This window comes from Larus michahellis, chromosome 8, assembly GCF_964199755.1.
Source record: "Larus michahellis chromosome 8, bLarMic1.1, whole genome shotgun sequence".
NCBI lineage: Eukaryota > Metazoa > Chordata > Aves > Charadriiformes > Laridae > Larus > Larus michahellis.
In genome coordinates, this window is record NC_133903.1 from 8538488 (window position 1) to 8563021 (window position 24534).

The 24534-nt window shown below is 52.0% G+C and overlaps 1 protein-coding gene across 1 annotated transcript in view; it reads left to right on the forward strand.

Moving 5' to 3' along the window:
• HS3ST4 (heparan sulfate-glucosamine 3-sulfotransferase 4) overlaps positions 1–23799 on the forward strand; it is a 68571-nt gene extending 44772 nt beyond the window's left edge. Inside the window, exon 2 of the mRNA XM_074598299.1 lies at positions 19479–23799. Within this exon, the coding sequence (XP_074454400.1) occupies positions 19479–20115 (637 nt within the window). The 3' untranslated portion in view covers positions 20116–23799. The remainder of the gene's footprint in view (positions 1–19478) is intronic.
• The last annotated feature ends 735 nt before the right edge of the window (positions 23800–24534 follow it).

The window sequence follows — 24534 nt, forward strand, 5'->3', positions numbered from 1 at the left end:
GGGCGGGCTTCCACCCGATTCACCCGGGAGCCCAGAGAGGAGGAACTGGCACTTGGGCTTCTGGTTTGTGTTTCTGTAAAAGCTGGAAAGGAACAAACTGTGGCTCCTCCCTCCCAAGGGGAAGGCATCCCTCGGGGGCTTAGAGCCTGTCCCTAGCTGTGCCTCCCGCAGGCAGCACGCAGGGTGCTCCCCTGCCTGGGACCATCTGCAGCCCCAGGGCAGGCAGGCAGAGCACAGCTGATGTGCCCCTTCTCCCCTGATGGTCCCTGTGAAGGTCCCTTCACTCCTCACATTTCTATTCTCAGCCCCCCAGAACGCTTCCTCTCTGGAGGCCACTGTCTTTCCCCATGGGAGGCGAGGTTGGAGCTAAAGCATCAGTGTGTCCAGACAGAGGATCTGGGAGTGCGTCACTTGCCTGCTTCTGGGGTCACCCCCTCTTTTGTCATGGTCTGGTGAGAGTCCCCCAGCTCACAGAGCTCCGTCCCTCCGGCACAGGATTGAGCAAAGCGCAGGGTGCCTGAGAGGCAGCAACCCCCCCGAGCATCCCCACTTCCCGGGCAGGGTGGGTGCATGGGACCGTCAGTGCCTCCGGCTGGGTCCCTCTCCTGCCTCCCCCTCCAGCCCGCTCCCCTCCGCTGCCGCAGCCATGCCAGGGCCTCCCGCTGCGGGGGAACGCCGTGATCGTAGCTTTCAGCATGTTCAATTACTGTCAGTTAATGATGATTAATTTATAATTAAGGGCCTCTAAAGGGTAGTGTGTGTGTGTTAAATAAATATTGATCTTTCATTTGTGGCCACAGATATATTACCCCAGTTACGGGAAACGCGGCAGTGGCAGGAGCTGGGCTCTGCCTGCACTCCCAGCCCCAGCACGGGGAGAGCCCCCCGCATCGTCCCGAGCTAAGGGGGGCTGTCAGGAAAACAGGGGCTGCCAAGTGCAGGAGGGTTCAGGTCAGCTTTGTCCCAGCTGGGAGCTCTGGCTGCTCAGGGCTAGACGAGGATGGCTTCTCCCAGCGTGTTTCGTTATCAACTGCAATTGCTCTGTCCTCTTTCCACTTGCAGAAAGCGTGTGAGAACAGGGGGGTGCTGGGCGCTGGCGGTTTTCCTCTTGCACGGCCCCTAATTGGCCTTGTAAAGTAAACAAACTGTCCAGACGCAATGTGTTTTTCAACCCAGTTTCGACCATGCTCTGGGGTCTTTCTGGCTGGCGTGGTCACGCCACAGCCCGTGCCTGCATGCCACACCGTGTGCCGGTGGGAGGGCAGTTGCCCTCAGCATCCTCCACAAAGGCACCATCAGGAGACGTGACCTGGCGCCTGCTGGGTTCTCTGGTGGGGTTTGGCGAAGGTGGCCAGGAGGAGCCCTGTCTCTGCATAGATGCTCATTAGAGGCACCACGAGGGGATGAGCAGTGTGGACTCAGGGCTTTGGCTTCCCAGGGAGACCCATCCCCTGTGTCACTGTCTCTCCTCGGCCTCCCTTGCCCAGCCAAACCGCTCGGTGCCCATCTCCAAGCTGCAGCTCCTCTGGGCTTTGGCCGTGCCCTGCAGGAGCCCTCACCCTCGCTCAGCAGAGCTGGCCGTTTTGTGCAGCTTCTCATTTCAGGCCTTGAGGCACAAGAATTGCCACCAGTCCAGATGACTGTAATTTTCTCGTCCTGTCATGCATGTCTATAAAGATTTTCTTTTATGTCTATAAAGTTTCCTGACATCTATCTGACTTTTCTGTCTGTAATGAGCGCGCTCTCCAAGATGTACTTTTCTAGAAATCTTTCATCAGTTAGCTGGTAGCTATACACCTCTCCACGTTTTCCAGTTTTACCACTGTTTTTAACTTGCATTTGCAACTTCTTTGTTGGGCTAGCAACAGATATCTGTGCGTTATCAATATTCACATCGAGATCCAGACTAAACTTCTGGAGACTCCTTCGTGCAAGGTACCACAGGCCCTTCCCTGGCCAGCACCAGTTAAATCACATCTGGGAATGACAGGTAAGGCAGTGCTAAGGGTCCCAAACTGAGGAACGTGCCCGAATTGTCCTGCCTCTGGAGCATGCCACGGCCAGCAGCTCCTTGTGCCATGACCGGCAGATCCTGGGAACCACCACAGCATATTACACCAGGAGAGGGCAAGGAAAACACCACCAACAGAGGCAGAGCATAAAGACCAGGGACCAGCAACAGCTGGGGACACTGGCAAGAGAGTGTCATCTCCTTGGTATTATTTTTCTCCAGAGACACAAATTTAGTGTAGCTGCTGCCATATCATACACTGCTGCATCCCATACGATGGCTGGGTGGATGCAGCCATCCATGCAAATGCTGTTGCATCCATGCAAATCCATGAGCAAGGACATTCAGAGGCTCTGTGCATCCTCCCACACACCAGTGAGTGATGTCCACAAAGGTGAGACTTCTTTTTCTTTGAATTCCTTCTGATTTCCCGATACCTGGTACTCAGGAATCTAGAAAAATATCTAAACGTGGTTCAATCCACCCCAAATAAACGAAGGCCATTTCAGCAGGCACCAGAGCCAACATGTCCTGAATGCTGGAGCTCAGCGGGGGGTTCTGCAGCACCGTAGCGCTCTTCTTTCCCATCTGGGATTCTTTTCCACATGCAGATGATTCAGGAGGTGGGAACGCCATTCCACCCCGCCTCCAGCCGTGTCCCAGGCAGCTTCTGAGTGGTCTTTGCTCCTTTTCCCCAGCACATTCCCAGCACCATCCCCTCGCCAGGAGCCAGCCTCCCTTCTCCTCTGCAGTGCATTTCTTGGAAGCCAGCTCCCAAGAAGAATATTGTCTCTGGCTTTCTCTTTTATTTGAGGCATGTATTTAAAATGATGCTTTTGTTCCAAATGAATGAGTTGATTCATTCAGAAGTGCAGTTTCTGTTTTTGAATCAGCAGAGCTGTTTATGCTCATAGTGTCCATAAAACTGTTATTTTAGTCCTGACACTGATGCTTATGAATAAAATTTAGATCTCATTCAGAAGTACATTAGCTGTAGCTATTTGGCTTCTTGTTAAAGCATTAATTTTTATTGAGAAGACTACGTTGCCAAGCAGCTCCGTCTGCATCTTACAGCAAACTGAGTACCTCGAAGTACAGACTTTTGTAAGACCGAATTGCAGCACGTGGCCTCCCTGCCCCCGGTACTCTCGGGTCTAAACATTCAGTTTGCGGCTGGTTTTGTTCTGCTGCTGGATCACGGTGGGAATGTCCCGGTTTCCCTGAGTGAACAGGGGAGACTGGAGCAGTTGCGCCCTTGCTCCGGGGGGGCGTTCGGGGTCTGCTGGAGCCACCAGAAAGCTGGCACTGCATTGCTTATTCATGACGGGCTGGGTGTTGGGTGTACTGGAGCCAATTAGCTCTCCCATGTATTTATTGCACTTTTTTGCTTGAAGCAAGCTGTTAAATGTCAAAAATACTTTAGCATTTTAGCAGAAAGATAATTTTTTAATAGATTCCACCTACAAAAAGGAGCTGACTGGCAGAATATTAAACTCGGGGAGATTTATTTTTAATCCGTGCCTCCAAACAGCTTGAGATAACCATTTTTGCATCGCTCCTGGCTGATTAATACTGCTGTCCCTTGCCTGTCCTCCTCACTTGGTGCTGTGGCAGCTGTGGCCTCTCACATCCCATTAACCTTGTCTGCAGAAGGGACACCTGGCCAAACTGAAGAATTAGCTCTTGTAATTAGGAATGTAAACATCATACACTGCCTGCTAACATCCACATGTCCCATCCCTGCCTTCTCCTGGTGTTTGTTAGGGCAGGATACCTCCAGCCGGGCTTTTCCCATCATCAACTTCCCACACACCAGCTTCCAATAGTTTCTAAATTAACAGCCCTATAAAACCCAAATGGAAGCACAAGCAGCTTTGGTTTTTCGAGGACTAGGATTGGTATTTTGTCAGTGTTGGTTGCACATAGCTGTGCCCCAGAAAAGGACGCTGGCAGGCAGCGGCGTTTGTCAGGACTGTGTGGTAAGTCTTGTCCTCTTCCTTAGAGGAGCTAATTGATTCCCATGACTTGTGTCTGGTACCAGCAGGGCAATAATATTCCTAACAGTGGCCAAATTTCTATCCTTGCTCTGTAAGCTGCTGGCATAGCACCAGGCTAGGGTGCTGAGTGTTTCCACAAGGAAGCTGCCTGAGGTGGCACAGAGATGTCCTCTCGCCGCTTCTGCTTGCAGTCCTTCTAGGTTTAATTTTTGGGCTAAGTAATGTTGGTATCCGTAGTAACTCCTGGGTGCTGGATCGAGCAATTAAGCCATTGTTCATAATACAGTAGGTTCTGAAAATTAAGGTGACTTCACTTGTTTCTCAGTAATATGATGAGCTATTTTGAGTGATGCTAGATTTAATGGCTAAATCAATATGTGTATTTAGTGTTGGGCTTTACTTTAGCACTAAGTGACATGAGATAAGCAGACTTAGAGAGTGTTAATTGGTTTGTGTTTAGCATTTTACACTAATCAGAGTGTGCAGTGCTGCCCAGGGCTCTTCAGCACTAGTAATTCTGTTTATCCAAACCAGGAATTGTTTACTCTATTGACTGGAGTGGGATCACTCTGTCTTTTCACTTACCTGAACGTTAGAATGCATGTGTGAATTTAACAGAGAGTCCTGGCTAAATCTAAGCTGTGCCGCACATCGTGCGTATGTGTATGGGGAAAAGATGGCCAAACAAACCCTGAAGAAAACAAAAGTACCTGTACTGACAAAGTCACTACATGGAGACTTCAGTACTGCAAGCAAACAGCATTTATTTTCTCTTCATGGCTGGTGTATTTCTCTGCCTTCATTTCGAGGGTGTGCGTGAGGGAAGATGAGCCCGCGCTCCCCTTCCCAGCTCACCGCCTGCTGCAATCAAGACAGAGCTCCCGTCACCCCGTTTATTGGATGAATCCACCGCGCCTGCCAAGCCCTCATCGCCAGGGTCGCAGCGCTCTGTTTTCATGAACCAGACATGGGAGATGGGGTTTATCAGCTGAGATTCAAGCGACTGGCTCCGCCGCACTACCCAAGGAAGGATCCTGCCCAGGTCTGCTGGGTGGTGTGGATGTAGCCTGCGGGGACTCTCCGGGGCACAAAAGCATATGATGTCGCAGAAGCCTCCTCCGCAGTTGTTGCTGAGCTGTCAGGCCTGGGTTCATCTCTGTCTTGTGCTTGTGGGAGCAGATGTCTGGGGAAGAGCCCGCTGGACCATCCTGAGAGCTGACACCAGCAGCAGCACACCATGGCCAGCCGGTTCATGCGGCATGGCTGCCTTCAAAACAGCTTGGAAACAACCTTGCCATTGCCGTATTCCCATCACCTGGCTCTTTTTTTAATAGAGTTGCTTTTGGATCATTTAATTTTTATCTAAACATTTGCTTCCCAGCTGAGGTCTCGGAGAGCGCAGCTCTGGCTGCCTGGACCAGTGCTGAGCCCTGGAAATAGACCTGTCTGCTGGAAGCGCTGACAACCCTTTCTGCCACTGGAAGCTGCCTCCTGAGCCGTTCCCAGGCTCCCTCCTTGCTGCAGACCCAGAGCTTGCTCTGTTCCCACACTGCTTCCCTTCGCAGTGGGGCAGGTATGGCTCATAGACACCGCTGGCATGTGCAGAACCTGTGATGTTGTTCCCCCAGCAAAGACGCCCTGTGTAACGAAGGTCACGCGCACCACAGACTGCTACTCCTGGCTGCTCTAAACTGTACTGAGAGGCAGAACAAGATGAAATCCCTTTTATTTTGCGAAATGATATTTTATTGATTTGTGCCAAACAACCCCTAACTCGGTTGCGGCGACCCTCCAGGTTGGCGGCCTGGGAGGGGACCGCATGGCTGTGTGTGGTGGGGGACCGGGGGGGAAGCCCGGAGTCGCTGTTATCTGGAGCTGCAGTAGTGTTTTGACAGTTCCCGAGATGGACGTTAAATCACTTCTGCAAGGGAGAGTGAAGGGATGTCACTCGGGCTCAGAGAGGAAGCTCTGCTGTACCGATTGCACTGACTGTGTGATCCGAGTCAGAATGAGAATCATAAATCTTGATTATTCTCTGTCTCAGCTGATTTGAACCAAATGCCTTGGACAGGGATATAGTTCACATCTCGCTGAAAACTGCAAAAAAACTGATTAAATGTACAAACTGATATAAATAGCACTCTATCTGTGTTAATGCCCAAACTGTCACTGCTCGGGGAGAGGATCCGGAGTGGATGGGGCTCTGTCCCAACCCAGAACAGCTTCCTGGGTATTTTCAGAGGCGGCTTTCTCCCCACTGCCATTTATTTTGGTACTTTGTTCCTGCAATGCTGGCTGTTATTATGATGCTGTCAATTACAGATGGCATCTCTGATTCTGATTGCACTTTGCTTACAATTAAGCATCCTATAGAAAAATGGAAATGCTGGGTCATTAACATAAAGTAATAATAAGGTAAACCATTCAATTATGGAGGAAAAAACATTTTGAATAATAAGGATATTGTATGCCTAAAAGACATTCAGATGCCAGTGTATTACCATTTTTGCATACATAATAAATGAACTTAAACCCCAAAATAATCGACAGAAGCAAATAATAAATAGCTGTGCCCTCGGCAACAGCCTGGCTGGCATCGCACCCTCCTGGGGCAGAAGAGCAGCTCCTGGATGGGAATGGAGGAGTCTCAGGTCTGGGCAGTCGCTTTGGGGGATGCCTTGGCCACCATGGGCTTGTCTGATGCTGGGACCGGGATGGTGCCTCGCAATGCCTCGAGGGTGCCCTGGTGCCTTGGGAACTGATGCAGCCAGCTTGCCTCGGGTGCCAAGTTGGGGAGATCAGGGGCAGCAGGGAAGAAGCAGTAAGGGGGGACGGGGTGGTGGTGTTCATTGCTGCCTGGTGACGGTAAGGGAGGGCAGCAGGGCTCTGCCCATGGTATGTGCTGGATTGGGTTCCAGAGACTGGACGCAAACATGTTAAATAGTTGGATATTGTGTTTTGGACATCTGAGAGGTTAATGCAATTGGGAAGATCTGGCCACCCAATGTGTATGTGGAGGGATTTGGGACTGGCTTTGCGACCGCCGGCATACTCTGTCCCCTGGGGGGCCTGTCACCTCCCTGCAGGACCCTGTCCTCCTCCCCACCTGCCCTTGTGTTCAGCCTCTGCCTGCGACACCAGTGGGTCTGCGCTGACCCTTCTCATCTACAGCTAGAAATCAAGCTAGTAATTGCACAGATTTGAAGACGCAGGAGGGCTGTACTTCTGGCTGCCTCCCTCTGACCAGCCAGGAGCTCCTATGGCAGCCTTTACTGGTGGGTTGGTGTCAAACCTTTCTGTAGTGGTGGGGTGAGAGTCTTCCTCCTTTCCCTTGTCTGCCAGCAGTGCAAGAGCTCAGCAGCGGGATGTGTACAATTACATTTGTTATTCAACCTATTCTGCAGATATCGCTCTTCTGTTGTCCCTCCATAACAATTCCCAGCCTTTTAGCTGTTGATGGCTCGCCTATTACTCTGGCACTGTGTTAGGATAACATCCAGATACATCTGAAAAGTGGAATTTATTTACTGTTTTTCCCTGAAAAGCTTTTAGCATGATACAGCAGCAGTGCTTTCACTTAGGCAGCCATTATTTTCAGGGTTGTTTTTTTTCCTGGTAGAAGTAAATTTTCCAGAAGATGAAAAAGGACTCCGCACGATGTATAGCTCCATACAACTACATTTTAATATTCTATTTTTGTGTCCTTCCTTCTCCGTAAGGGCCCGTCTTTGGGAAACAGGGATGGCTTGAACTGCCCAGTTAAGTCAATTCAGTGTTTAAAGTGAACTGGACTGTGTGTATAGCTCTCTCTTCCTCAGCTGTATCTTTTCCACATCAAATTGGCTTTTCCAGGAACTGTAGCCTGCAATAGCATGTATTAACAGCCTTGAAACTTCCAGAGATATTACTTTGCAATTAGCAGGGCAAAGCTGGATGGAAACACTTCTGCACAGGTGCCCGTGCAGATGCCTGCCAGCCGTGTCCAGGGCAGGAGGACATGGCTGGATGTGCTGGGGATTGTTCTGCCGTGTGTCCCAGGTGAGTTCCCACCTTGGGAATGGGTCTTCCCAAGGAAGTGGGAAGGGAAGGCCTGTGATGGCCTGCTGCCAACGAGGTGCACTGGATCGAGTGTTTTGGGGAGGATTTCTGTCCTGCAAGTGTAGACCGACATGTATGTCAGCATTTTATGTAGTTTGTGCCCATTTTATCTACAGGCATGCTGAGGACTGGCATGTGGGCAGACACGGCTGCAGTCCTGAGGTTTGTCCGAGACTGATGAGTGGACTAGAACAGCCAGGGATGTGTGTGCGTTCCTGTGCATGCCTCAGCTTAGCCGGCATCTTGCCGCTGCTTGGGCTCCAGCGTGCAGGGGGACGGCGGAGGGAGCCCCATGCTCCTGCCCAGACCCGGGTACCAGCTCCTGTCCCCCGCTGCTCCTGCCGGAGCTGGGGCTGCAAACAGCTTTCTGGGCCAGTCTGGGTGGCAATGGCTCTGCTGGTGGGTTTGGCTGACACCTTTAGTTACACCTCCCCACGGGGGTGGAGAGAAACAAGAGCACCCCCATTCTTCAGCAGGACCCACTTTGCAGAGCAAGGTGCCCATGACTGAGACATGGGTGTTGGGACACCCCAAGTTTTTCAGAGCTAGTTTGTATTTCTTAGCTCATTACATAGCTGCCGTTTGTTCCCCAAACTGTCTGAACCCCTTCTGCAAGACCAAGCCTCCCTCGAGTGTGGAGCTCGATGTAGTTACACGCACCCTCAGGGTGGGCATGCTTCTTTCTGGGCTGGCTGCTTGCTTTCTCAGCCCTAGGATTTATACCAAGTCATGGATGTCCAGGTCTCTTCCCTTCCTCCTATGACAGTGGAAAATGAATGAGCTAGCACTCGAGGGACGTGTACGTTGAAGGGAAGCCTGGACTCGGAACAGACTTCCTTGACTTGAATGTCCTTAGTCAAAGGAGGCAGGATTCACCCTGTCTCTGTCAGCGAGTTCCAGCACGTGTGTGAGGCAGGGCACTCAGTGCTGCTTTGCCATAACTGTGATTAATACAGTAATTAAATCTGGTAGATGACACGGAGATATTCCCAGTGAATAGCATCGCAGCGCTTGCGTAGAGAACAGCAGTGAAGCTTAGTCAAAACAATTTTGACTGCAGCGGGCTCAGAAATATGCATTTCCAGCCTCTTTCACAACCTGTTTCATGGCTGAGCGCTGACCAACTATAAATCTTACACTAAAATTGGAGCGATCAGGCCAAATTTATCCCTGGTAAAACAATGTCACGCTGAACACGCATCTCCGTCCACAGGACCGAGATTGCTTTGCGCGGTTGAAGCCAAGAGGTGCCGAGGGCTGTAGTTGTGAGCCACCCGAGATGGTGTGCGCTGGGGCGGATGTGCTGAGCGCTTCCAGCCCTGCCAGGAGCTTGCGGAGCGCTGGTGGCTGATCCCAGGCGAGCTGCTGGGCCAGGCCCGGCAGCTCTGGAGTTAGCACACCCCTATGCATTCGCCGTGGCTGCTGGTGAGGAAGGCGGTGGTTAAGGGCACCCTCCCCATTAGTAAGGCTGTCTAATCGGAGGCTGTCCAATTTGTGCGTGAGCTGTGCGGTCAGATGGGCGAGGGATTTCGGCACAAGGCAACAGCCATATCCCAGAGGAGATCCACTTGAGGAAAGAACAGAAGAAAGCGAGATTTAGCATTAAGATCATAATTTCAGATTGCATTGTGCAAGCATCAACAATCTATATACACGAGAGTCTTTGGGGAATGCAATGCTGTAATAGCTATCCAAGCCAGCCTGAACAGCGAGGGTTATTTTTAATTGCAACTGAATGGATCTAACCTTGTGATGCCTGTGCACAAAGCATCGCTGGATTAATACAGGTTCCACAGTTGCTTCTGCTAAAAGACTTTAATGGATCAGCTTAGTTCTCTGCTCCATGATTATAGCATTCTTACCCGCCTATCATACATGAGCCAGATGGTCCCAGTGAAATCGGAGCATATTTATATTTTTGTCTGCTACTCAGCCAGCTGCCCACTGATTTTGTTGCGTAGTGGTAGGAGGAGAGGAGCCTTCCTGGGTTAAGTTCACCAACCTCTTCCTGTAGCCCTGGTATCTCCCTCACCTTCTAAAACACGTGGAAGGAGCAATGGAAGGGTTTCCTCCCCAGGGCTGCCGGGGAGGTTTGCCCGGCTGGCCATGGAGGGCAGCCACGCTCCTGCGGCAGCGGCGCGGCACTGTGTCCTGGCACACATTCAGCCGCTTCCCAGTGCGCAGGGGATATTTTCAGTTCTATTGGCGATGAGAGCCATTAAGAAGGTACAAGTACTAAAGAGATCCTGAGCGATGCCTATAAAACCTCTGAATCCCTGACAGAATCAATAGCGGGCTCTCAGGAGTAACTTCTTATCCAGGTCAACTTAAGCACATGCCAATGAGCCGTTAAAGATTTTGCATTTTGTGGAGACACAGAATCCTTTTCTTTGCGATTGTTGGACTGTAGACTGGGCGAGACAGTGAAAAATCAGAGTGCTCTAAAGGCATTTTCCTCAGCGTCTGGAAGAATGGCTCAAATGATACTTGAGGGTGGCATCCTTCCTCCAGGCACATGCCCAGCCAGCGCTGGCAGTGCCCTGCGATCCCGGGCTGCCTGCACCATCGCCGGAGGGGAGTCCTGTTCCTTCGTGGTTTGTTGCAATGAGAGGCACAGGCTTCTCTGGCCATGCCTGCGAGGAAAGCAGAGGAGCAGGAGAGGGAAGGAGGGCGCAGGGGAGCCATGCCCTGTGAAACGGAGGTCCCGGGGCTGGCACCTGGGATGCAGCCGAGCCTCTGTGATGTCCTGAGATGTTTCCTCAGCCCACAAGCAGGAGCTCCAGGTGGCCTGGGCAGGCAGCTGCCCGGTGCCCTGCTGCGCACGATTGCCTCTTCTTGGATAACTTTGCTATTGACACATTTTTCCAATTTGGCATTTCGGTTACCGTAGCAACTCGATGCTGCCATTCTCTGATCAGATCAGCTTGCAGTTAGTCAACACGGCGTTAGCACCTGCGTTGGTATGGCAACACAGGACCGTTCTCCATCCTGGCTGACACTTCTGCCGGAGGGACGGCTCCAGGCGGCACCGGAGGGGAGGGCATGGAGGGGGCACAGATGGCCCTGATGTGGGGCAGCGAGATGCTCCCAACCCCCAGCTGCCCCTTACTCCGCTGGCTGCAGCAGGAGCCAGGGCTGCCCCCTCATCCGGCTGTGTTGTCCTGGGCCCCAGAGTCCTCCATGGCACAGGAGAAGCTCGTCAGGGAAGTGTCAGGAGAGGCGGCTGGCACATAGCAAGGAAGCGTCCTTGCAATCTCAGACTGCCCCACGTGAGTGTTTTGCACTTGGACATTAAGTGGCTTTGCAAATCTGGGACAAAGGAAAACTGCTTGTCTTGGAGAGGGAAACCAACGGTCCCACACAGCCCTTAATTTGGGGCACTGAGTCCTGCAAGAACAGAGCTGGAGTCACAGAGGGGGATGGTTCACCCCTTCTCCCACAGCCGGCAGAGGCACACCAGCTTCCAAACCGTGGAACTGTCTCAGTGAGTCTCCTGGGGGAGATTTGTTTTGCTTTAGCCCCAGTCTGAACTGGCACACACTTTTCTGAAAGTGCTTTACAATTTGCGTTTAATGTTTTTTAACAGACATGTGCAAGCCATTTGAATTAGAGCAGTATGAATCTATTAGGCAGCGACAGATGCAAGTTTTGTGTCCCTTATTAGAAGGGATTGGATTCTGAGGTTTAGCGATGTGCAAAGGATTGGACTTTGGAGAGATTAAAATTATTTTCAGCGTTAAGCACAATATTTCTAAGCTAATGCAGTCAGTCTTGAATATAGATTCACAGACCAAAAAGATTATAAAACATTAAACCTATGTAAATTCAGCTGTAAATTTATGTTTGAACAAATTCAACAAGAGATTTGACTTGGGGGCTTACAGCAAATAGGTTCTGCTTTTAATGCATATTGCACTCTTCAGTTGCAATGCCGTTCTCCCCTTGAAAGTCCCACGCCTGCTGAATTACTGGCAGGTCACAGTTGACAGCTCAAGCAATTATACCGGAATGTGTTAATAATAAAAAGGAAAATGACTTCATGTTTGTCTTGTCAGAAGACAAAAGCAGATGTTTGCTCCACACTGAGGAGCAGCAGAGATGAGCTCCGCGGGCAGGTGACACTGTTGCAGTACCTGGCCATCGACTCTTTCGGAGAGCAATTGTGCAACCCCATGTCCTTCTCTGTGGTTCTCCCAGCCCTGGAAGTTGCTGTGAAGTTTTTTCTCTTGTTAAGAACGTGAAAATACAGTTAACAAAGACTCCTTTTGAGTGGGATTGCAGGAAACCTGCAACATCGTGAGCAAGCTGCCTACACAGAGATAAATGACAGCTGTGACTGAAGGAATAAACAAGATAATCTGGATTTAAATAAACCACAAGGGGATTTTGGCAACATGCAAATTCACAAATTTATAAAATGTATCCCTTGAAAATAAAGAGCTTGTCTGAAGCCAGCAGTTAAGAACAATTACTACAGCACATTTTCCCAATGAGGGCTTAGAGCTGGCCTTTGCCACAAACCGGAGGAGCGCGGGAGCCAGATGTCCTGTCCATCGCCACATGGTGGCTGGGGGAAGTGTTTATGCACAGAGCAAAAAAACACTTGAAGGGGTGATGGCAGCGAGTCCCCTGGCTGAGTGGGGAGCCGCAGGAGTGGTGGCAGTGCTGGGGGCATGCAGAGCCTGGCTCTCCTTAGCCTCCCACAGCACTGGGGAGTCAGTAGGAAAAGGAGAGAAATATCAAAAGCCCAAGCAAGCACTTAGTAGCACATATTTGATCATCTGCTGTGAGGACCAGGTAATTCCTGGATCCAAGCCCAGGAATGGCAATAAAAGTTTCATTTAGACATTGCACAGTGCAGGGATGCTGCTACCAGCAAGCGTGAAGAAATGACGCCCATCTCCGTAACAGAATGAAGGAGTCATTAGTGCTAGGTGGCGGTGGAGCTCCTTCCACGGGTGTGGAAGGAGCTTGTTGTGTGGATGTGGCTTGTTGTCGTTGCCCCCCCATTTTCAGGTGGGTACGATGGAGGCAGAGGAGGGTCAAGAGGTGAGTTGAGCATGAGTAGACGTGTCCTGTTCCAGTGCTTCATCTCCTGGGCTGCTCCGTGAAGGTGGTCAGCAGCACGGCCGTGCCTCCTCATCAACCAGCCTGGCATCGAAAGGGAAAGAAACGCTGCAAGAAAAACCAAAGCATGTCCAAGAGGCTGTGTGAGTCCTCCCCAGGAGCAAAGCACTGGCCCAGCATGGCAAAGAGCTCTGCAGCAGCCACAGGCGCAGAGCGATCCGGAGCGTGGCCTCCTGCCCGCACGCATGGAGCTGGTTAGCATTCTGTCGGCACGCACACAATTAGAGCGGAGCACATGGCAGCAGCCCTGTGAAGGTTACCTGCTCCGAGGAGTATTCCTGCCGTGCCAGAGGCTTGGCTGCTCCAGGTTTAACACCCTTGTTATTCTCAGCAGCAGGAGCCGGTGGTGCCGTGTATTGCTCTCAGCAACAGCTGCTGTGGGCGGCAGGACGCGCCGGCTCCCGGGGCTGACAGGCTCAAGCCTCCTTCGAAGCTGCCTTTGCTCCATGGGAGCTCAGCAAGGCAGTCCGTGTGCCTGCCCGGGAAAGGCAGCACCTAGAAAGTAACTCTGAAACAAGGCAGAGTTTGGGAAAAAGCATTTCTGCACATGCATCCCAGAGCTGCAGTCGTTCCGGTGCTCTGCAGGGCCAGGGGTGTCTCGAGGACACACTGCAGCTCCGAATGTTATCCTTAAAACTGTACAGCAAAAGCTGAATCTGCTTTTCCTCCTCTTTTCCTTGATCACTACTTCCCTGCTGTCTCTCCTCAGTGCCAACCGATCTATCCATTTGTCTTTATTGTGCATGGAATTAAACGCAGTCCTTAAATGTGGCAACACTTTCAGATTATTAGCTCTGCAATTTCTTGGCTCCTGTTTATTGTGATACCACCATCTGAAGGGGCTGTTGTAATTAATAGTTTGTTCGTGCTTCTTTTATAAACCCCTGGTGTGTTTGTTTTATACTTGAACATCAGCAACTCCAGCTTGCTTCCAGCGTATTGTCTGAAGCGTCCCCACCACAGAGAAAAGGCTTAGAGATTTGGGTTTGGTTTTTTTTTTTTTTGCAACAGCTTATTGAAACCATAATTTAAAGTAAAAGCTAAGTAAGTATAATATTAAAGGCAAGGCAATTGTCTTGCCTTGACCTTAGGGCAGAGGGAACCCAAATCCTTGTTTGCAAAATGTCCATGAAGGGGCTATTGCCATGGCAGTGCCTGGAAGGAGAGGGAACCCCGCTCCTGGCTGTCACCCAGCCCTGCCAGCGGCAGGATGGGCAGGAGCGGCAGCGTGGGGGAAGGAGAGCAGCCGTACTTCCTCTGAATTCTGATTAATTTTCATCTCTTTTAAGGCATTGTCATCTAAAAACCCACAAATCACCAACACGATCCATAATACAAAGCAAACGAAGGCTTGTGCAAGCACCGGGTCCTTGGGAACCTGCCCAAACATCCCAGTGGCTTGTAGACAGCTCGCGGTGACGGGGAGATGCTGGTCGCGGGGAGCAGGAGCAAATGCAGCACAAATACCACCAGTACCACCCTCCGGTCTGACTGCACGGCTCAAGCATCGGCACGAGGGGCAGGGGCCCGGCCAGCCCCCATTTGCTCGGAGCTTTGAGCGTGAGAGTCCGCAGGCACTTATTTGCAGAACAGCATCTTGTCAGCTTGGAGAGATTCCAGATACAAAGATGTATTACAAAAAACCAATAAGCCAGTGGCTGTGGCTAGACCAATTCACAGCGCAGCTGAGGTGCTAAGGAGCAGTGAGTGGTGTTAACTAACCCCGGGAGCTCCCCCAGGACCACCCGGCCCCCCCAGCTCCCGGGAGCTCCTTGCTGCAGAGCAGACGCGCTGGCGGAGGCAGTGCTCCTTGGTGGGCCAGGGCAGGTCTCTGCCGTGCCACGCGGAGGGTCAGAGCAGACAGCAGCAATGGCCCCCTCGAGCCCTATTGTCTGAGAGTCCACCGCTCGTAGTCCAGCAGAGCTTTTAGCATCTCATAATCGCCACGTTTTGACATTTGACAGCCTGCTGCATGCTGCCAGGGTGCCTGACTCAGAGGAGCGTACACCAGCCAACTCTGCCTGTGCTGGTCCCTCCTTCTGCTCAGACAATTGCATGGGAAAACAGCTTATCCTGTCTGAGACGGCACAAACAAGTGTGCGGTGCTGCTGCGCGGGTGTCAGGGTAATTGAACACCACGGGGTAATGGTGTTTTCTGCTTGCCTGGCACTCCAGCACCATTTGCAAGGCAGAAGGACTTTTACGCACTGCTACTTCTCCCGTTATCCAGGCTGCCACTGTCTCAGCTGAAAAAATCACACAAAAACCACACAGCCTCCTGTTCCCCATAATGCCACACGCCACGGGTTCACTGCAATCCTGTTGGTCCCGTTTGACCCCCTTGTCTCAAAGCCCTCATCCAAGCTCCCAGCTGGGGCAGCAGGAGCAGGAGTGACTGCCCCAGGTCAGCCTCCCCAGAGCATCGCCCCGGTTATCAGCTCAGGATCAAACAAGACCCTGGCCTGGAAGGGATGCTTCAGGAGAACCTGCCATGAGCTGAGATCTTCAGTATTCTTGTGGAGAGGGGGCAAAGGGAGCATTGGAGCTGGTCCAGGCCCTTCAGACTTTACCATGGTGTAAAATGAAGGTTGGGATAAAGGGAGAAGGTGGAGAACTCTGTTCTCCCATCCTGGCGGAGCAGGACAGCAGTGAATACAGAGCCGGTACGAAGGAGAACTGCCTGAGCACTGAGGGACAAGTCCATGGAGGTTGTTGCTGCTTGATGTCTTTGAGCACAGAATTTGGCACGACACAGGAGGGACTGGACGCCTCTGTGCATGTTAACCATATCTAGACTTGCCACTAACTACAGAGGCTGAGAAGCAGGACTAAAGCTTTCTGCTCCAGGACTTCATTTAATATTCAGTGATAGGTATCAGGAGGAAAGGAGCACGGGCAGAGTAATCCCATAGTTGGTTGAGAGATTCTCAGTCCTTCCTCAAGGGATCCCATTACTGGCCAGTGTTAAAGACAGGCGAGCTGGCAGGAAAACTCCCAGCTGTGGTGGCACCTCTGTCCCTGGGGGCTGGCAGCTCCGGTGCTCTGGGGGTGCTCTGGGTGTTAGCACAGGACAGCAAGCAGCAGGGTAAAATGTGGTCTGTGGCTAGCTTGTGATAGAGTCCTTTAGAAAGGAAATGCATAAAAATTGCTAGCTATAGCTGATGATAAAATAACTATTTTGTGGAGCAAGGAACAGAAGAGTAACAGATTGATTTTGGTAATTAATGGTTCAATAGAAACCTGTTCTGGGAGCGCCCTGGGCAAAGTCACTGGATTGGAAGTGCCTTTATTCCCTGGTCTCGGTTCTTTGCCTTACTCCTCCGCGTGCTCTCCGAGGCCGATCGCACAGCCCCAAGGACAGCCACAGGCGCTGGCTCCTGCACGGTTTGGCTGCCGCTCCTCCTCGCAGGCTCCCACTCTTCTTCTGGAAGCTCTTCGGGGCAGGGATTGTGGCTCAGTCTGTGTGCAGTGCTCGTTCCAACAGGGCTGGAAACCGCCTCCAGCCGCTGCCAAAGTGGTTTCCAGTGCGAGTCCTTGCTGGAGGTGGATCACTCCCCACCCTCAGCCGCTGGCAATTGGCACCAGGGCTGCAAGAACAGCCGCACGGAGCGGTGCTGCCTGTGGCAGCCCCCGGCAGCTGCCAGCCCTCCTTCCATTCAGCCCCCCCCCAGCTCTCCTCCTTCCTTCCGCTGCTCTGACACATCAAGACCGAGACCTAATTTCCGTGCAGAAATTTTAGCATTTCAGTTCCGAGTTTCTTAAGCAATATTTAAAAGAAAAAAAAAAAAATCAAAGGGGAAATTTTACACAGCCACGCTTCTGTTTTGTGGTCAGCGCAGAAAGGACTGGTGCACGGCTAGCTGGCCGCGCATTCAAAGGCAGTGTCTGCCAAGGCCAGGGAGTGGGACTCTGCAGCAGGGAGATTTCTGCAGTGGATCACGTCCTGAAGTCGGGGGTTATCTTTGGCTAGTCGCTTTCAGAGACTTGCTGCAGAAAGAACGTAATTTCCGTGGGAATACAAACACTGGTCGGAATCACGCAGAGACTGAGAAGTCAGGTGAGCCTCGGTGCAGCTGCAGGAGTTTGTTGGGATGCCTTTGCAGGGTCAGCTCTCAGCCACTGCTCCCTGTGGCCAGTGCTGCCTCTGCCCAGCTGGCCACTGCCCCTGGCCTGGGTGGCAAGCTGGAGGTGGGTGCTGCGCAGCACTGGGGAGGGAGAGCCCCGCTCCAGCCATCAGCGATGCTCTCCTGGCCATCAGACGCTTTTGGAGAGCAGCAGGGAGCACTTCTACTCCAGTCCTCCTCGGGGCAAACTGCTGCCTGCCCAGGTAGCCAACCTCCCAGTCTCGTTTTCTGTCCACTTTCCTCGCCCCGCTCCCCTCCACAGCCTCACGCTCAGCCGAAGGGTACCCTACTCGTATGGCAGTGAGCACCTGAGGACTCAACCCCTGGTCATGCTGTGGGCCTTGCTGTGATGTGGATAGCCATAAAAGATGCTTTCTTCCTATAGGGCTGTTAAATCTGGGGGCTAGATCCCACCCCCACCCCCCACCCCCAAGCCAGCCTGTCACTCTGCAGCACCTGCAGTCCTCAAGTGCTTGCATCCTTCTCAATTTGTTCAGGCTTTTCTTAAGGTAAAATACTGACTCAGAGCTCAAGAGCTGACTGCAGGAGAGGGGGAGCCCCAGGACCCCGCTGGCCTCTTCACCCCAAAATGCTGAAGGCAGGAGCAGCCCTGTGGCAGCACCAAACCCACCTTCGCTCCTGCCTTGACAGGAGACCCGGCACCTCCTACAGCAGCGCTTTGGCAAAACAAGCCCAGCTGGGTGGATTACACCGGCGGTAAATACACAAATTACAGGGAGTTTTAAAGCAAGCCGATGCATTTAACAGTCACAAATACAAGGCAACACTGACAGGCAAATCTAGCTGGGCCTTGCCTGACAGGCACTTCTGCTTGCAGACTTCAGCTGCGTTATTCCTGAAATGGCTGTTTCCTGGGGCCCGACGGTTTGACGTCAGCATCGCTGCGGTTGCCGGTGCCCGAGGTGCTCTCACAGAACCATTTCCAGCCGATTCACATTGTTTCCTCGCCATATGTTTGTGCTAAAAATAGTCGCAACGTGAAGGGATAATCCTGCAAGACCCTGAGCATCGCCATCCCCTGTGTCTGCTGCAGGAGACTCAGCCAGCGCTGCACGGGCTTCCCGGCAGCAGCCACACCGCTCCTCCTCCTGCCTCCCAGCTAGCAAGCACCTCGTCTTTGGGACAAATTAACCAACAACAGGTTAAACAAAGTACGCTTTGTGTGGTTGTGCCTAGGCACGGGTATTTGAAAGCCTTAAGGCTGGGACTGGCCACTGCCACAGCCACAAGACGTGCGGAGTGGGAAGTGGGTAGTGCCCGTGGCGCTGCCCTCCCGCCTCTCCAGCACCCGGAGGCGTGAAAGAGGCTGTAACGCGCTTGCAGGGGACATCATTTAATACCTTCCGGCTTGCTATGGTAATCTTTAACTGGGGGCAGCTGGGACAAGCATTTACCTCTTCATTTTCTTAGATATAAATGCTATCTCGCTGCAGTTTCATTTCACTATATGGTAATATGCTATCCAGGAAAGTCTTGCTACATGCTAATTTATCCAGTAGGCAAATTCCTTTTGGCTAATAAAAGTGCTTGCACAGGAAGCTCAAAACCCAGCAGCAATTAATTATTGACAGAGCATGTGAATTAGAGATAAAAGAAAAGTCATTCTTTCTCACACACAAGATAGTAAATAAATTTAATTATTGTACTAGAAGCAAGGGATCTTATTCTGTATTAAGTTTTATTAGCTGAGACATTTAAAAGCATGTCATCATAACAAAAAGGTCTTGTGTAATCCTAACTGCACCACTCTGGTACAAGGCTCTGAAGTGAATAGGCTTAATTGAGCAAATGGAAGCAGATGGCTTGCTGAACAGACAGGTATTGTACAGGTTTATTGTCAATTAACTTTTGTCTACATATGCCTATGGCGAATTGACTGTATAATGTGTTACCAAGGCTGATTTAACACTTCAGGAGCCCACCATGTCCAGGGTCCGAGAAGAAACAGAGCCAGAAGTGCTTTGGTCCCCAAGGCCCACAGGTGCAGCAGCATCCCTCCTCCTGAATGTCCCACCAACATCTGCATGGGGCAGGAGGGACACTGAGGTGCCCACCCATGCCTGGCCCCTTGCTAACCACTCCTCCTCTGCTTCTGCGCAGGAACGTGATGCCCAAGACGCTGGACGGCCAGATCACCATGGAGAAGACCCCCAGCTACTTCGTCACCAACGAGGCCCCCAGGCGCATTCACTCCATGGCTAAGGACACAAAGCTGATCGTGGTGGTGAGGAACCCGGTCACCCGGGCCATCTCGGACTACACGCAGACGCTCTCCAAGAAGCCGGAGATCCCCACTTTCGAGGTGCTGGCCTTCAAGAACCGGACCCTAGGGCTGATCGATGCCTCCTGGAGCGCGATCCGCATTGGGATCTACGCACTGCACTTGGAGAACTGGCTCCAGTACTTCCCCCTCTCCCAAATCCTTTTTGTCAGTGGCGAGAGGCTCATCACTGACCCGGCCGGGGAAATGGCCAAGGTCCAGGACTTCTTAGGCCTCAAGAGGATTGTGACAGAGAAACATTTTTACTTTAATAAAACCAAGGGGTTCCCCTGTCTAAAGAAGCCAGAGGACAGCAGTGCTCCCCGGTGCTTGGGCAAGTCCAAGGGTCGAACTCACCCCAAAATAGACCCAGATGTCATCCACAGACTGCGGAAGTTTTACAAACCGTTCAATGTCATGTTTTACCAAATGACGGGCCAAGATTTCCAGTGGGAGCAGGAAGAAAGTGATAAGTAGAACCACGAAATCAGGAAAAAAGCTCTTTTCTTTTGAGATGCAAATCATTGTTAGAGACCCAAAACTCACGCGGGGCTAGAGGCTCAGCCATGCAAGTGCAAGCATCTTGCGCTGTCAGGGTTGCAGCCAAAGCTGCCCTGCCTTTCCGGCTCCGAAACCTTAGTGACACGTCACCTCGGGTTGCACTCCCCCTGTGACGCTGAGGGATCGGGGGCAGGTGGGAGGAGGAGAAAGTGGAGGGAGAGGGGCTCCTCGGGGCGATGGGATGCTTCATGTTGTTCACTGCTGGTGTCCCCCTCACAGCCAGGCAGGCATGACCAGGACCTCCTGCCATGGCTAGCTGAGGAGGGTGGCTCACAGAACCCAGCAGCACTGGGACAAACCAGCAGATTTGATTTCTCCTGCCCTGGCTTTTAGTTTTGCCCAAACAGCAGCATCAGACATGGTAAATTCAGGACACGTGCATTCACATGCACACTGGTATTTGTGTGTGGAAGGAATAAAGCCAGTTATGCTGCAAAGGAACTATGTATAGAGAAACTTCATTTGCACCAGACGTTTCAATTACTTGTTGCACTAAAACTAGTATTTACCAAGTGCCACAAAACACCTGGGCCCGATTCTCCCCCAACAGATGGGTATGATGCCGCTGTTGGAAGAGAGTTGTTCCTGCTTTACTGGGATGCTCAGTGAGACCGGAGCCCCCCTGCTCCTCCTGGAAGCTGTACTGAAGACCCTTCCCAGGCACCCGCTCAGACCGAGCCGGGCTCTCTCTGCCCATCCGGGCTACCGAGGCGCAGTGCAGAGCCACGCGTGCCCAGCAGCGCATCCCGGCAAGGCCGTGCCATTCCCTGCTCTGGGCTTTGGAGCCGGGCATTCCTGGTGACTCCTGGACACACACCGAGGGGGTGACTGCAGGGCAGGGGCATGGAGGGGGGGGGACAGCCCCAGCCTAGGGTCTGGGCAGGGCTGACCTCTGGCACTGCCCTTCATTTGCACCTTGAAAACGAGATCTCTGCTGCTTGCTGTTGGCGGCTGGGTGAGCAAAATGGGGAAGCAGCCTTCATCTTTACTTAAGAATTACAAAAAAGCAATTAATTCCCAGGGTGAGCACTGCTCTGCACAAAAAAAATGTGCGCTTTCTAGTGGAAATGACGAAGTCAACCAAATTTGCAAATCCTGGTGAAACTGTAGAAGAAACCCATTGCCCAACTGGATCCTCCAGCAGTGTGATGAGAGCTGCATGCTGGAACCAGCGCAGAGCAGGACAGCAGCTCTTTGACGCAGCTGCACCAATTCCAGCTCCGTAACTGAGAGAAAAACAGTAAGAGAGGGAACAAAAGGAAAAAATACCATTGCTGAAATGTTCCCTTCGCACGGGCGATTTCTAAGGGCACTCGAATATTGCTGGGCGCTGTCTTTGTTTTAATGAGAGGTAAGGATGCCTCCCAGGTGGAGCGTAGCTGTGTGAGAGTCCCCTGTCCCCTTTCGGCTGCCGGGTCCCTGGCTGTTGGGAAGCAGCAGAGGTTCAGCGTGGGATCGTTCTGGGAGGACCAAGACTCAGTTTTGATTGAGGAATCCCTACTGATCCAGCTAACCGAGTGAAATCGCCGTTAGGTTTGGTAAGAAGCTGAACCTGCTCCGGGTTTCACGGCCTGTCCTGTGGTTCCTTACACCGTGGAGTGGTGCTGGTGCCTTGGATTGGATGAAAGAAGAGCTGAAGCCATTTGGAAAATTTACACCGCAGGCCATGCGGGGGGGAGCACCGCAAGGTCCCTGCTAACGCCGTGTCAGTTCCTATTAGCCTGATTAGATTTAAAAACAGCTCCTGACATAACACGGTTTTTCACAGACCCACAAATCCCAAAATTATTACATGAAAATTGGAAGCATGTAATAGGAATAATTTTACAGTGTTTCACACGTTATTAAAGTGTCAGATCGGCTCCTAAGCGAAAACTCTTGTTATACAATTTGGTGCAAGCTGCTTGATGGATTCAGTTGGAGGATGAGGGGCTCACTGAGTCCCAGTGTCCAGGCTCCTCACCGACGGGATATCCAGAATTTTTTCCCTGTTCCCAGCGTGCTGCAGCCCCAACACCATGGCGGGCTGGCCCTGACGGTGCTGAGTGGAGCCTGCCAGTGGACACGGTGGGACTGGTGGCCCTGGCTGCCTGCTGGAGGGGCTTGGCTGCGGGGGGATGCCATCCCAGCTCGTGGCATCGCCGGGACCTGGGAGGTTGGCAGCTGTGTGTGACCGTGGTTGTTAATGGTTCTCAGCATGGCACTGTGCATCACCTCCATGGCCAAAGCTTGGACTCTCGCAGCCACCATCCACAGCTTAACCAGGAGCAGTATCTCCAAGCAAGGTCTCCTTGAGCTTGAAAGAGTCCCTCAAAACCTCCATCTCCACCCAGCAAGTGTCCCTGCACACCCCAGCCCCTGCTTGGTCTGGTCTCAGCACTGCCCCATGTCTCCCTGGGTATCTCCAGCCACCTTCTCCCAGGAAGAGCCTCTGGTGTCCGACTGCCATCAAGCCACCTCTTCTCATCATGCCCACTGCTGTAAGGACAGGAGATCCGAAAACGCATCTTTGAGAATTACAACGCAATGGAGCACCTCGTTAGGGAAGTCACGGTGTGCGGCTGGGAAGGAGCGTCCATCCTGCACTGGGATGAAGCAGAGTCATGCCTGGGGCTCAGTCCTGCAGCTGGAAGCAGGCCCTGGAGAAGGGCTCCCAGGGGAGGAGTCCCAGAGCTGGGCACAGCCAGCCCTGGCCCCCCCGGCCCCCCAGGAGGGGCCATCCCATGGTTTACAGAAGCAGGGCTGGCCACCGGAGATGCTGGGCCTGACTCTTGCTCCCATTCTTTCTGCCATATATTCAGAGGTTTATTTTTTATATCGGCTGCAATCTCTGTCTGGGACAGGAGAAGATGCCCCGCTCCTCCGCCCTGAGCGTCTGCCCCGCAGACACCCACCTGCCCCGCTGCACGCCCCCGCAGTGCCACCATCCCCTTCCCAGCGCTGGGAGAGAACAGGGACACACCAGCCACCTTGGGGGGGGGGGGAGAGGAGCTGGGGACACAGGCAGCAGGGGGGAGTGTCCTCTTGGGGGGTTATTTTTTTTTTCTGAAATGCACCCCGTGTCTGCTGTGCTAATGCAGGGGCTTGGCAGGGGAATTACTTTCTATCTATCTGGCCGGAGAGTGGCCTGCCAAACGAGAAGGAGTCAGGTTAATAACACTTTTTTTTTTTTTAACTATTCAAATGTCAGCATTAGAATACACAGGAAATTGAATTTTGTATTTGATTTCAATTAGCAAAGCATAAATTATATTTAATTTTATACACAGACTGTGATTCATTGTTCTGGAAAAGCTGGTACTTTATGGTTCAGAGACTGGAAATGGAGAGTTAGTCTTTTCTGAAACCAAACTGCTGTGCTGTCGCCTTCTCCCAAACGCGTCTCTGTCTGTCGGTGTCACTCTGTACCTGAACAATATGAAAATCCTGAACTGAACACTTGAACCCACAGCACTAAACAATAAAACGTTGTAGCAGCCGCATTTCTCTGCTCCATTTCTCCCAGGCCCCCCAGCAGCACCAACACCCCACAAGCCGCAGACCCACGGTGGCCACTGGCTGTCCCCCCGCCATTAGCCAGTCCACCCCGGTGCCAAAAGGGCCAAGGGAAGGCGCATGCCACAACCAGGACCAGGACCAGACCCACACCAGGACCACCCGGGCCAGCACTGGACCTGCAGGGTCCCAGGCTTGGAGGGGTTTCCAGCCCGATGGGGAGCATCCCCAAAGATGCCCTGCACGGGATCAGGTCAGGGACCCACGGAGAACACAACCTCTGCTTTCTTCTGCAGGCAGGGACCGGCCACCAGCCCCCCACACCCAGCGCTGGGGACAGCAGGATTGTCCCCGCGGTGCGTGACAGCAGAACGTGTCACTGCGGTGGGGGACAGCTTTCCTCGCTGGCCTGGCAGCTCGGGGTGCATCACCCAAGGTCACAAAAAACAAATCCCCGAGCAACGCCTGGGAGGTTTCACTTGCTGCTGATTAAGGATAAATCAGCGGATAATAAAAGGAGAGAGAGGGCTGGCTGCCAGGCAAAGAAATTAGGGGGAAAATTTTTTTATCTTATTTTGTGTGCACAATTTCCTGGCAGTTTGAAAAAAGCTATTTCACAGCACGGCCCTATTGTGTCATCTGATAAAAACCACTGAAAAACTTTTATCAACAAAATTAGGAAGTAGTGAACTATAAAATTGCTAATTATTTTCTAGTAAATTTACTTTTAAATAACTTTAGACACCAATTACAGGCACCATTAAGCACCATTAACGCTGGGTATATTTACCAAACAAGGATGGAATACTTATTATTCAAACCAAGATCATTTTGGTGTAG